Source organism: Dreissena polymorpha, chromosome 4 (genome assembly GCF_020536995.1).
Source record: "Dreissena polymorpha isolate Duluth1 chromosome 4, UMN_Dpol_1.0, whole genome shotgun sequence".
NCBI classification, from domain to species: Eukaryota; Metazoa; Mollusca; class Bivalvia; order Myida; family Dreissenidae; genus Dreissena; species Dreissena polymorpha.
The window spans coordinates 142408816-142423190 of NC_068358.1; the positions used below are offsets into that span (position 1 = coordinate 142408816).

Consider the following 14375-nt stretch of genomic DNA (forward strand, 5'->3'; position numbering starts at 1 on the left):
TTTATTATGTGGAAAGGAACCATTTGTTTCAATACTTATACTGTTAACTGCTAATATTCAAAAGAAATGTTGTACCAATAAAAATTCATGACAATTTCATATCTTTGAATTGGCCAATACTGCTGATTAATATAATTGATTGATATAATGTTTGCTGCTATCACCATGGTCACCACAGGTAAGATATTTTCCGAATAGACAGGATTTTCATTTAAAACAAGATGTGTTTGTGAAACACAATGTCCCCCTATATGATGTTTGACCTTGTAGGATGACCTTGACCTTGACCCTTCACCACTCAAAATGTGCAGCTCCTTGAGATACACACGCATTTCAAATATAAAATTGCTAGCTTCAATATTGCAGAAGTATCATTACATGCGCAATTTTGACCCATATATTTGACCTTGAAGGATGACCTTGACCTTGACCTTTCACCACTCAAAATGTGCAGCTCCATGAGATACACATGCATGCCAAATATCAAGTTGCTATCTTCAATATTGCAAAAGTATTCATAAAATAAGCGATTTGGGCCACATATATTTGACCTCTGACCTTGAAGGATGACCTTGACCTTGACCTTTCACCACTCAAAATGTGCAGCTCCATGAGATACACATGCATGCCATATATCAAGTTGCTATCTTCAATATTGCAAAAGTATTCATAAAATAAGCGATTTGGGCCACATATATTTGACCTCTGACCTTGAAGGATGACCTTGACCTTGACCTTTCACCACTCAAAATGTGCAGCTCCATGAGATACACATGCATGCCAAATATCAAGTTGCTATCTTCAATATTGCAAAAGTATTCATAAAATGAGCGATTTTGGCCACATATATTTGACCTCTGACCTTGAAGGATGACATTGACCTTGACCTTTCACCACTCAAAATGTGCAGCTTCATGAGTTACACATGCATGCCAAATATGAAGTTACTATCTTCAATATAGCAAAAGTTATTGCAAAATGTTAAAGTTGTCGCAAACCAACCAACCAACAGACCAACCAACCAACAGACCAACAGACAGGGCAAAAACAATATGTCCCCCACTACTATAGTGGGGGACATAAAAAGACTTCCTTTAAATGAAAATGTCCATAAATGCGAAAGTGTCTTCCCTTATTGGCCTGTGCAGTGAGGAAAGTGTCTTCCCTGATTGGTCCGTGCATACTGCACAGGCTAATATTCAACAACACTTTACACACATGCACTAAGCCCTGTTTTCGCAGATTGTGGCTCATAAGTGCACTCACTGGGTGGTAACAAGCAGCTCCATCTTGGTGGAGTCTAGGAGGGAGCTCCGTATGTTGTGCTCCAGAAGCTGCTTGGTCAGCGACTGGTTAAGTTCCTTTATCACATCATTCATACTCTGAAATAGCACATGTTATATCACTGAAAAATATCACAGCCACGTACATTAACCCTTTCCCAATCAAAAGCAAAGTGAAAATGGCTGTTGCAACCAGCATAAAATCGTTCAGGTTTTATGCTGTTTGCTGCTCATTTGTATCTTAAGTTTGAAAATGAAGCCTTTAAAACTTGATTCTAGTAAAGAAGATTTGAAATTTACTTGTCTAAGGGATTAAAACCCATCAGCATGGGTTTATAAGGGGAAAAGCGTTCATAATCACAAAATTTTGACCTTAAACGATTTTGCCATTACCATGATTATATAATATTTTCTAACAACAAGAGATGTGTTTGTCAGAAACACAATGCCCCCTACTGGGCCGCTTTGAATTAAAAAAAAATTATATCCCTTAAAAAAATATTACTTTCCTTGTGAAAATGATCTGTACCTGCCAAACGATATAAAATAGAAATTATCTCCCTTTAAGCTTGTTACTTCCCTTGGATTTTGTTTTTTGACATTTGACCTTGACGGATGACCTTGACCTTTCACCACTCAAAATGTGCTGCTCCATGAGATAGACGTGCATGCCAAATATCAAGTTGCTATCTTCAATATTGCAAAAGTTATTGCAAATGTTAAAGTTTGCACAATCAAACCAACAAACAAACTAACAGACAGGGGCAAAAACAATATATCCCCCACTATAGTGGTGGGGGACATAAAAATAATTTTAAATTGCTAGGTCATTGAGACTACAGAAGCACAAGAGGTACTCATACTGAGTGGGAGCAATTGAGCTTGCTGGTGAGGTCCTGGATCATGGATAGAAGGTCAAGGTCTTCCTCCACCTGTTCCTTGTCCAGAGTGCTCTCCCTTTTCAGGCTCTCCTGACCTGAGTGAACAGAAAACAGAAAAACACTTCAATTATTGTTCTCGAGATAATGTCATATTCCTCTTCAATTTTGAGTGAAGGTACCATTATTTGTAAAAGATTGGTCTCATAATGGTGTCATTTTCCTCTCTGATTTCGAGAGAAGGTATCAAAAACTTGGAAGACGTTACAAGACCATTGCTTCATTGTTCTTTCTAATTTTACATAAATCCCTGTGTACAATACTTACTTGTAGATAAATCACAGCTAAGAGTTGACTTTGAATGGAAATTCCTAATTATCAAACAAATATTGCTTACTATGCAGCTCACAATTGCATAAGTTGTTTTTATTAACCATGAAATAAGAATATGAAGCTTCTATTTCAACAACCTTCATATCTGTACATTTTAAGTGCATTTAATAAATTATAATCTGAAACTCTTTATATAATTATTGTTGTTAAAACACTAATTTCAACAGCCTCCATGCTTTACCTTGTATTATTTATTTATACGTAAAAACAAGGTACCTCATGTTTCAAAGGACTTTAAACATGTGCTGGTTCTTAGAAGGCAAGTGACTAAAAGGTGTCTCAAATACTCAAATAATTGTTTAAACCACAATTTGTATGGAAAAACTTTTTAAATAACAGTTCCCTGTTTACTACTTTTATAATCTTATAGATTCTATTGCTTAATGTTCACCATGTTTATACTACAAATGACAGTGCTTGGACGCAACTTCAACATTAACACAATACTTGTATGCCTATCATACCAGAACAACAGATGTGTTTGTCAGACACACAATGCCCCTACTGCGCTGCTTTGAAATAACAAAAAAAAAGAATTGTATTTAAAAAATATTACTTCCGTTGTGAAAATGATCTGTACCTGCCAAATGATATAAAATAGAAATGATCTCCCTTTAACGCTTGTTACTTCCCTTGTATTTTATTTTTTTCCCTTTAACATTGAAGGATTACCTTGAAGTTGACCTTTCACCACTCAAAATGTGCAACTCCATGAGATACATATGCATGCCAAATATCAAGTTGCTATCTTCAATATTGCAATAGTTATGGCCAATGTTAAAGTTTTCGGACGGACACACAGACTGACAGACAGACAGACGGACTGACAGTTCATGCCACTACATGCCACCCTACTGGGGGCATAAACCTCCAGTTGCATTTGTCTGATGCCATAGTATGTTAAAAATACAATACATATACAATCACATACATCTTCATTTCTGAATGAATGAGACATTTAAAACAGATTACAGAACATAATCAACTCAAAAGTGCAGGAAACTTTAAGACACCAATTATCAGGAGAGCAATAAAAACCATTTCCCCAAACAACTTTCAAACTTTCACAGGTAACACATGCAAGCTTAATTGCTTTTAAGATGAACATCTGCCAGTTCAACACTACCTTATTTGCCAGCCTAGAACAATAGCAGAACAACTGTTCTAACGCCACTTTCTGATACAAGTTTGTGTGCAGTTAGACATTCAATAAGCCCATCCTTGGTCCCAGGTATAAGACCATGAAACAGACTATAGTTCTTACCACAGATTTCTATTTATAGACCCAGTCTCTATTAAATGTCTGTTAGTGTTGTCTCTTACTTACTTTTTACAATCTCTATGTCATCAAGCCCAACTTTCAGCCAGACTTTGTGCTTGACGTTCTCAAGAAAATCCTGGCCTGTCGGAGATTTGCTAAAAATAAACTAATTAAATCAACAATCATGCTGTCATCAGGAAATACCAGTAGATGTACATAGAACATATTAGAGATCAACCCAGTTTAATGCAGCTTAGCGTGATTCTGGTTTGGCCTGATAACACAAATTATTTTGCACTTGAAACTGATTCATTGTAAAGGATGGTGAAATAGGTTGCATTACCTAATTCTGTATTTGAAAAAGCTGATTGCTACGTGTAGTTCTTAGTGATTAAAATATTGTATTGTAGTACAATTTCCATACATGTCATCATGTTTTAAGCCAAAAAAGGACATTTCTGAACATTCTGCAGGACATACCACTTATGACCAGGACATGTTATCATTTGACACGTACGGTTGTCTGCTTGAACTTAATTAGCCATCAAATTTTTTAAAAGCCAGAAATGAGTTTTATTGGAGAAAAAATCCAACATTTTTCTAAACATTCGGCATAATGTTCGTAAATGTCTGTGAAAACCAACTTGCATTTGTTTGCATTTAACGCGCTCATTTACCTGGTACTGATTTATAAAATCATTGTTTGACAGATGATACATCTCAGAAGGTACAATATACAAAAGTGATAATAAATCAACCTATTAATTATGTGGTACATTCAGCGACTGTTTTCCTTTTTTATATAGTACCGTAAAACAGCCCTTTCCCAATCAGGAAAAAACTACACATTTCCTAATTGCTGTCCAAAAACTGCCCAATTACCAGTAAAGGTTTCTAAAAAAAATAATTATTTTTTTTTGTTGGTTTTTATAAATAAAATACAACGTATAGTTTGTTTCCCTATGCAGCTCTATAGCTTGAACCTAAGTAAATTTAATATTGACAACTTGTCAACATTTAATTATCCATTTTTTTTAAGTATTTGGGAGCCAAAAATCAACTACACCAATTTCCCAATATTAAGACTTCACAATGCAAATTTTCCAAATTTCAGGGGGTTTTACGCACAATTTTTCCAATAAGACTGGTACCGGTACTTTTCCCTATTGGGCAAAAACCTGCTCACATTGTATCCTTCTTTCCTATAGTTTCATCCATTCCTATAGATTCATCCACCCCAGTATATTGGAAATAAATTAGAATTTCTTATTAAATTTACGTCAGTTATCTGTATTGGGACAGTTCTGTCACAAAAATCTTTTGTTGTCAAATAATGAGGGGAAATACATTTTGCTTAAAAACATGAAAAATTTAAACCGATTTCTATGTAAATTGCAACACACAGTTTGTAAAAACCAATGATATTGCACAATCTTAATTACAAATAGTGAACGGTTGTGTGTTTGCCAGGTAAGGAAAGCTTCTAATGAATATATCAAAATTGCTTGAAAATTCAGTTGTTTTCTTATCAAAATGGAGACCGAACAGATTAAAAGGAAAGATCTGACAAATTCATGGTTGCTAGGGTACCATCCTTAAATCTGCCTGCAACTACAAAAAATTATTATCTATGCATCTACTGACTTTAATTTATAAAGAAACACATTAAACTTCAAAAACAAGAGGGCCTGAAAGGCCCAAAGTTGCTCACCAGAGATAACAAGATATTATTGGGACAAATCTTCTGACCAAGTTTCACGAAGATCGGAAAATAAATCTGGCCTCTAGAGTGTTAACAAGGTTTTACTATAGCCATATAAGGAAAAATGCCCCGCCCCCTGGCAGCCATGTTTTTCAACCAACCTGCATCATTTTTGAACTCTTCCAAGATATTATCAGGATGAATCTTCTGACCAAGTTTCATGAAGATCGAACAGTAAATGTGGCCTCTAGAGTGTTAACAAGATTTTACCATAGCCATATAAGGAAATATGCCCCGCCCCTTGGAAGCCATTTTTTTCAAGCAAACATAAATTTTCGAACTCATCCAAGATATCATTGCGACCAATCTTCTGACCAAATTTCATGAAGATTAGACAATAAATGTGGCCTCTAGAGTGTTAACAAGGTTTTACTATAACCATATATAGCCATATAAAGGAAAAATGCCCCGCCCCTGGTGGCCATGTTTTTAAAGCAACCAAAACCATTTTTGAACTCATCCAAGATATCATTGAGACAAATCTTCTGACCATGTTTCATGATGATCAGAAAATAAATGTGACCTCTAGAGTGTTAACAAGGTTTTACTATAGCCATTTAAGGAAAATAGCCCCGCCCCCGTGATGGCCATGTTTTTCAACCATCCGGCATCAATTTTGAACTCGTCCAAGATATTATTGGGATGAATCTTCTGACCGAATTTCATGAAGATCGGACTATAAATGTGGCCTCTAGAGTGTTAACAAGATTTTACTTTAGCCTTATTTAGCCATATAAGGAAAATGCCCCGCCCCTTGGCGGCCATGTTTTTTAAACAAACGTAAGCATTTTTGAACTCATCCAAGATATTATTAAGACAAATCTTCTGACCATATTTCATCAAGATTGGACAATAAATGTGGCCTCTAGAGTGTTAACAAGGTATTACTATATAAAGCCATATAAGGAAAAATACCCCGCCCCTGGCGGCCATGTTTTTCAACCAACCGTCATCATTTTCGAACTCGTTCAAGATGTTATTGGGATGAATCTTCTGACCAAGTTTCATGAAGATTGGACAATAAATGTGGCCTCTAGAGTGTTAACAAGATTTTACTATAGCCATATATTATATAGCCATATCAGGAAAAATGCTCGCGCCTTGGCAGCCATGTTTTTCAAGCAAAGGTTACCAGTTTTGAACTCATCCAACATATCAGTAGGACAAATCTTCTGAGCAAGTTTCATGATGATCGGAAAATAAATGTGGCCTCTAGAGTGTTTACAAGGTTTTACTATAGCCATATATGGAAAAATGCCCCGCCCCCTGGCGGCCATGTTTTTCAACCAACGGGCATCATTTCCGAACTCATCCAAGATATTATTGGGATGAATCTTGTGACCAAGTGTTATGAAGATCAGACAATAAATGTGGCCTCTAACGTGTTAATAAGATTTTACTAAAGCCGTATATAGCCATATAAGGAAAAATGCCCCGCCCCTTGGCACCATGTTTTTCAAGCAAACGTAACCATTTTCAAACTCATCCAAGATATCATTGAAACCAATCTTCTGACCAAATTTCATGAAGATTGGACAATAAATGTGGCCTCTAGAGAGTTAACAAGGCAAATGTTGACGCCGCACAAGGCATAACGGACAACGGACGACGAACAAAAAGCGATCACAAAAGCTCACCATGAGCACGTTGTGCTCAGGTGAGCTAAAAAGGCGTCATTCTTGTTTGAATTGTGTGCATTTATAATATATAATCTGTTAATGTGTTAAGTGGATGAATATACAGGAAAAGAGGCTAAGTTCACTTCTCCACTCTGACACCTATAATGGGTATTATTGCTTTAAGCACCTGATCAATTTCCCTGTACAATAGATGTCATCATTCTTTTTTTGTTGTTTGTCATTTGGAGGGAGGGGGTTGTTCGTTTTAAGATTGTTTTTAAAAATGGCCTTCATTATTGTAATATCATCATAACTATACTTCAAACGTGAAAAATTTTAATACCAAAGTGATTAGTTAAAAAACTTGTTTTGTTTTTTTAAGTTTATGATGGATAAAGGAGTTCAAACATATCATTATCAATATAACACATATATTAAAAATGCCCCTGGCTAAAAACCTTTTCTTCTATGAAATCAAATGCGTTCTTATAACTTCCTAAGTTCAAACAATACCAGTTTGGCAACACATTTGGTCTGGTTAAAGTTTGATCAAAGGCGTCTACCTTGTACACTGTAATAAACCTGCACCTAATTGGCAGGAAATGCATGAAAGTGCAATTTAACTGCACTTTGCATTTATTACCACAATAAAACATATGGCAATCGCAAAATGTTATGAATTTAACAGATTGTGATGGATTGAATAAATGCCAGACGAAGCATTTGCAATTAGGTAACTGGACCAAGTTTATAAGCAAATGACTTTGACACAACAGGATTTACAAGTGAATATGGCATCAAACAAAATACAAAGTAAAAATTCTTCAAAGAGGTAAGACACCACTATAAAAAGTAATTTCACATAGAGCTTCAATATTGCTTAACCCTTTGCATGCTGGGAAATTTGTCTTCTGCTAAAATGTTGTCTGCTGAATTTCTAAAATTAGCATTTTCTTCGATTTTTTTTTCAAAGAATACTATCAGAATAGCAAACAGTTTGGATCCTGATGAGACGCCACGTTCTGATCCAAACTGTTTGCAAAGGCCTTCAAAATTCGGTTCCAGCACTGAAAGAGTTAAACAAAGCACTTCCTGTTACTCACACAATGATGGAGACTTTCCTGGTGACAGGCCCGCTCTTCCTCTTCACACTGCTGATAATGAGCAGATCTGAGAACATCCATATGCAGCACTGGTCCTTTTTATTCTGCAAATGACAATCACAGGCAATTAATTGGTTTCAATAATTTTCTTATACCTATTGCATTTTGCATTTTGATATATAATATACTTGCAACCAGCAATGAATATCTTTAACATTGTATCACATACAATCAGTTATTCAAGATCAGAAGAAAACTGTTATACCAAGAACAGCACAAACTTCCCACACACTGATATATTAACACAAATATACCCCCATGAGTTTGATGAGGGTGTTTTAGCAGGAGAGGAATATAACACACTGGTCTATGCTATGCTGTCCATTATAAAGTCAGGCAAGGTTTCGTGGTTACATTAACAGAAAGGGTAGCTCCTGACCAGACTGTGTGGATGCACGTACTACACTGGCCGCATATGACATCATAACACCATAAGCATGCACCAGGTCATACAGAAGCAAGAGATTGCCAAGCAATATGGTCCCCTATCAGTGAAACTCCACCATTGTCTGTATTTTATTTTATTTTTTTTAATATTTGATGCCATAGCAACCATAATTCTTGACGTAGGAACAAAATGAAATGACGTGCATAATCTCCATATTGCCATCTATCCATGTTGCAAGTTTCATGAAGAAATATGAAGAACTTTTAAAGTTATCGCAGGATCCAGAAAAGTGTGACGGACTGGCAGACAGACTGACAGACAGAGGGAGCGCAAATCATAAGTCCCCTCCGGTTTCACCGGTAGGCGACAATTAAGAGTATACATACCCTGATATTAACCATGTCATGTCTGAGGTAGGCTCTATCTGGGACAGCCAACTGAAAACCACAAATAACATGTCACATAGATATAGTACAATCGAATAGATAGTTCTCCATATCAAACAATACAATAAATTCTTATGATATTTCCTGGTAGTTCCAGGAAAGGCTATAACATATTTTATTGTACAAAATCTCTTTGCAAGCTAGATACAAAAGAAGGGTATTTTACATTTTGACAGAAATTAATATTAAAAGATATTTTACAAAGAGCAAGGTATAATTTTTAATAATTCTATATATGATAACCCTCACGTCAGTAATCAGCATCATCTCTAGCTTCTTCAGGGTCTCCTGGTGCCCGTCCTCAGGGCTCGTCTCTGAGAGGGAACCGATCTTGCGTGCAAACTCGTGCATCACCTTCTCAGCCTCCTGCAGTAGGGCGTAGTCCGGGTGCTCTGTTGGAGTGTTGACCAGCAACCTCTTTGAGGTGTGAAAATAGAGAATACATAAGGTTAGTGGCAATTTTATTTAGCCTTTACAACTAAGATCCACAATTTCACCCATTTGATGACCCTTACAAAAAAATTAATTTAATTTTAGACTATTCTTACAAGATTCAAGTTTTAAAGGCTTCATTTCCAAACCTACGCTACTTATGACAAAGAACAGCATCAAATCTGAGCAGCTTGCGAGTAAGGTTTAGAAAACCTAAAATGTGGTCAGTATGCTATGAAGGTGTCATTTTGAAAATACAGGCAAGATGAAATTCACTTACAATATGCCTTTTTCGAAATGCATGTTAAAATTTGCATCAAGAAAACAAATAATTTGAAAAAGCAGCAAATTTCTGTTTGTTATATTTGTCCCAATGTTATTTTTATTATTTTCAGCTGCTTCTTTAACATCTTTAAGATCCACATTAGGTCAAGGCAAAGAGCTAAAACATCAAATCATTCAATCTATTAAATATTTGTTGAAGTTATGTTTTGCACACACCATTTACAGCATGCAATTGTTTCCTGCACAAACTACAAAAATGGTATAGAAATATATTTGATCTGTGTACCCAATACATTTACTCCTCCCAATAACAATAAGTATTTTTTTATTACCTTCAGTAATTCTGTAAATATTGAAGAGAGTTATGGTTCATACTCTGTACTTCCCCGTTATGCCCTCTAACATTAAATGAAGAATCATTTGAATCATCTCAATACTTCGGCAGACTAAATGGGACGGCACAATAGACCGAAGAAAGGAGTGATTGACAGAGAGCTCAACACTGCCAGCCCTTAACCCTTCACCATTTAGATGCGTATTTTGATGCATGTGTAGTCCCTTATAAAGTTACATTTAATTGAAGACCTTTCTTCCTAAATTCAAGTTTGAAAGGCTTTATTTCCAACCCTTAGATACTAATCAGCAGCAAACAGCATAAATCCTGAACAGACTGCATGCCTCTCGCAGGCTGTTCTGGTTTTATGCTGTTTGCACATAGCCATGTTCACTTTGCTTCTGAGTGGGAATGGCTTAAGACACATGGATCAAAATTCACTGATTGATTGTATGACCTGTAAAAAAACTAAGTGCAAAAAATAACAGTGAAGATTTACAACTTTCCATGAAAATCAATAACTTTTGCAAATGGTGAAATGCTTCTCAACATGATTCCTTGTGAGTTAAATAATTTACCACACATACTCTTTTGAAGTGACTTCCTGCAAAGATGAACACCTGATCAGCTAATTATTCTGCAATATGTAGGGTTTGCACACTATAATTGCAGATAATTTAAGCAAGTAAAGTCGCAGTATTCACACCTTGCCAGGATAACAAAAGTTCTAATGTCTCCCCCATACACAGTAATGATAAAATATGTAAGATACAACCTCGTTATTATCGCATGATTAATTTTATATCATGAATCCATGCAAGAATGACACAAAAAATAAGTGTTGTATAATATATTAACAGATTCTGGTGACTACTTGAATCGAACGTTCCATCTGGCATTGAACCATGAATAAGAGCTGAAATAAATATTTGGGTATTTTCTTTAAAAAAAATCCAATATGTGCATAACCACAATCAAGAGCTCAAATCTGTGCAATACCTGAATCAATTGCTTATATCTGTGCAATACCTGAATCAAGTGCTAATACCTAAGAATTACCTGAATCAAGTGCTCATATCTGTGTATTACCTGAATCGAGTGCTCATATCTGTGTTACCTGAATCAAGTGCTCATATATGTGTGTGTTACCTAAATCAAGTGCTCATATCTGGATATTACTTGAATCAAGTGCTCATATCTGTGCAATACCTGAATCAATAGCTCATTATCTGGATATAACCTGAATCAAGTGCTAATTCCGTGTGTTACCTGAATCAAGTGCTAATTCCGTGTGTTACCTGAAACAAGTGCTCATATCTGGATATTACTTGAATCAAGATCTCATATCTGTGAAATACCTGAATCAATAGCTCATTATCTGGATATAACTTGAATCAAGTGCTAATTCCGTGTGTTACCTGAATCAAGTGCTCATATCTGGATATTACCTGAATCAATTGCTCATATATGTGCAATACCTGAATCAATAGCTCAAATTTGTGTATTACCTGCATCAAGAGCTCAAATCTGTGTATTACCTGAATCAAGTGCTCAAATCTGTATGTTACCTGCATCAAGTGCTCATATGCTTGTGTTACCTGAATCAAGTGCTGATATCCTGATATTACCTGAATCAAGAGCTCATATCTGGATATTACCTGATTTAAGTGTTTTTATCTGTGTGTTACCTGAATCAAGTGCTCATATCTGGATGTTACCTGAATCAAGTGCTCATATATGTGCATTACCTGAATCAAGAGCTCGAATCTGTGGGTTACCATAATCAAGTTCTCTTATCTGTTTGTTACCGGAATCAATTGCTCATATATGTGCATAATAGTTATGTACAGATGTGAGCACTTGATTTAGGTAACACACAGCTGTGAGCACTTGATTCAGGTTATCATTAAAGAGATCTGAGTATTACCCTTATGAAGAGCTCATATCTGTGTAAAACCTGAATCATGAGCTCATATTTGTATTTATTTGAAATCAAAGAGTCCATGCCTATTACCTACATAATAATCAAGAGCTTATATGAATGTGCTCCCTGAATTAAGAACTTTATATGTATATTTGCCACGACTTTTCTTCCCCAATTGGGAAATCTACCTGTCCCATACCAATTAGAATTAAGCGCGAAAAACCCTGAAACTGGGAAAATTCGCGTTGCAAAATCTCCCAATTCGGAATTTTGGGTCTTTTTATTCGCTAGGTATCAATAGCACAAATCAACTCAAATATTGATTTACATTCATTTTGGCTTGAAATATTCAGTGTCAGTGCTCATTTTAACTGTTAACTTGCAGGTAATGCACTCCTTCATTTTTGGAAATTTTTAGACTGGAATTGAGAAATTTTGTAGTTTTTCTTCAATTGGGAAAGTACGTTTTACGGGTACTTAATAAAGAAGGGAAAAAATCCCTGATTTGTGTTTTACGGGAGTAATGAGCTCATATCTGTGTATTATCTGATTCATGAGGTCATATCAGTGTATCGCCTGAATTGAGAGCACATTATTTGCGAGGTCTTACCCATGGCTATAAGTTCTAGGGAACATAAATGAGCATGAAAATTGAGTCTGGTAGATTAAAACCTAATGTTTATGACATACTTTCAGTATTGAAATTCAATCACTTGCAACATGTGAGAAATGTTACTGTTCCCTTCAACAAATACCCCCTCTCAATCTTGCTTTGAGTGGCATAATGAACAGTATATGTTTGGGTATTACCTGAATCAAGAGCTCATATCTGGGTATTCTTTGAATGGGCCGCACTATAAGATCCTTCAAAGACAGCTTGCTACCACTCTCCTTCTGGCATTGCTGAAAACAACGAGATTTGTGGGGAAAAAAGATTTAAATAAACAAGAAACCGTCGTCCGACGGGTGATGCTCCCCAAAGGTTTTTTTGTCACAATATCGCACTATATATTCAGATAAAAGGAAACGTCTTGAGGGCACAGTAGTTGGGGGGACAATAAAAAAAAATAAAGAAAATTTCAAAGGGCCATAACTCTTTGAAAAATCATCCGACCAGAACCCGCTGATAATATGCACATCTCCTCTTGGTAGTGAAGCTTCCCATAAAGTTTCATTGAATTCCGGTCATTAGTTGCTAGGAATTAGCCCGGACAAGAATTGCACTATGTGTACAGTTAATGTAAAATTTCAAAGGGCCATAACTCTGTGAAAAATCATCCGACCAGAACCCGCTGATAATATGCACATCTCCTCTTGGTAGTGAAGCTTCCCATAAAGTTTCATTGAATTCCGGTCATTAGATGCTGAGTATTAGCCCGGACAAGAATTGCACTATATGTACAGCTAATGGAAAATTTCAAAGGGCCATAACTCTGTGAAAAATCATCCGACCAGAACCCGCTGATAATATGCACATCTCCTTGGTAGTGAAGCTTCCCATAAAGTTTCATTGAATTCAGGTCATTAGTTGCTGAGAAATAGCCCAGACAAAAATTGTGCACGGACGGACACATGGATGACAGACACACGGACGGACAGACGAAACGGCGACTATATGCATAAAAACATATTTCACATTATTAAATAGGGAATTTGTTCAATGTTAAAAATCTCAAAAGCATATTTATTGCTGAGAAATACAACATAAAAGAAAAGAGCCTTGTAAGTAAAACAAATAACATATACATATCTTAAGTTGTCACATTATTGACAAAAAATGCCCATAACACCCTATGTCCAAATCAGTAGCAAGTTGATAAAGTTACCCCCTAGGGACTGTCTAGTTATGACATAAGGGGCACTATACACTGTTACAACATACATATCAAATAGTAAACCATGTTTCCTTCCTGAGAAGGCCAGTTTTGACCATAAGGGCAAGACTTGCTTGCACATATTGTGTAGAAGACCAAAATAAAATGTTACATTTCAATTAGAAATGTGTCACAGACACTTATGCCCTTACAAGTACAACACCTGTTTAGACACTGACAAATCCACTTTATATTCCACAGCAAACAAAACACACCAATTTAAAGGCTATAACTCAGCCAAAACAAGTGCCAGTCACCCTTCCCTCTACAAATGTAGGTGACATTCAACTGTGAAAGTTTTAACAAAATTCAACCAGTACATGTAGTTACATA

General features: G+C 36.0%; 1 protein-coding gene across 1 annotated transcript in view; it reads right to left on the reverse strand.

The window, feature by feature from the left end:
- Positions 1–14375, reverse strand: part of LOC127877466 (rho guanine nucleotide exchange factor 17-like) — an 82154-nt gene that overhangs the window by 18477 nt on the left and 49302 nt on the right. The window contains exons 6-12 of the mRNA XM_052423375.1: positions 12979–13071; positions 9443–9610; positions 9134–9184; positions 8300–8403; positions 3882–3970; positions 2147–2259; positions 1267–1382 (exon numbers count right to left, since the gene is read on the reverse strand). Coding sequence (XP_052279335.1) covers positions 1267–1382; positions 2147–2259; positions 3882–3970; positions 8300–8403; positions 9134–9184; positions 9443–9610; positions 12979–13071 — 734 coding nt within the window. The remainder of the gene's footprint in view (positions 1–1266; positions 1383–2146; positions 2260–3881; positions 3971–8299; positions 8404–9133; positions 9185–9442; positions 9611–12978; positions 13072–14375) is intronic.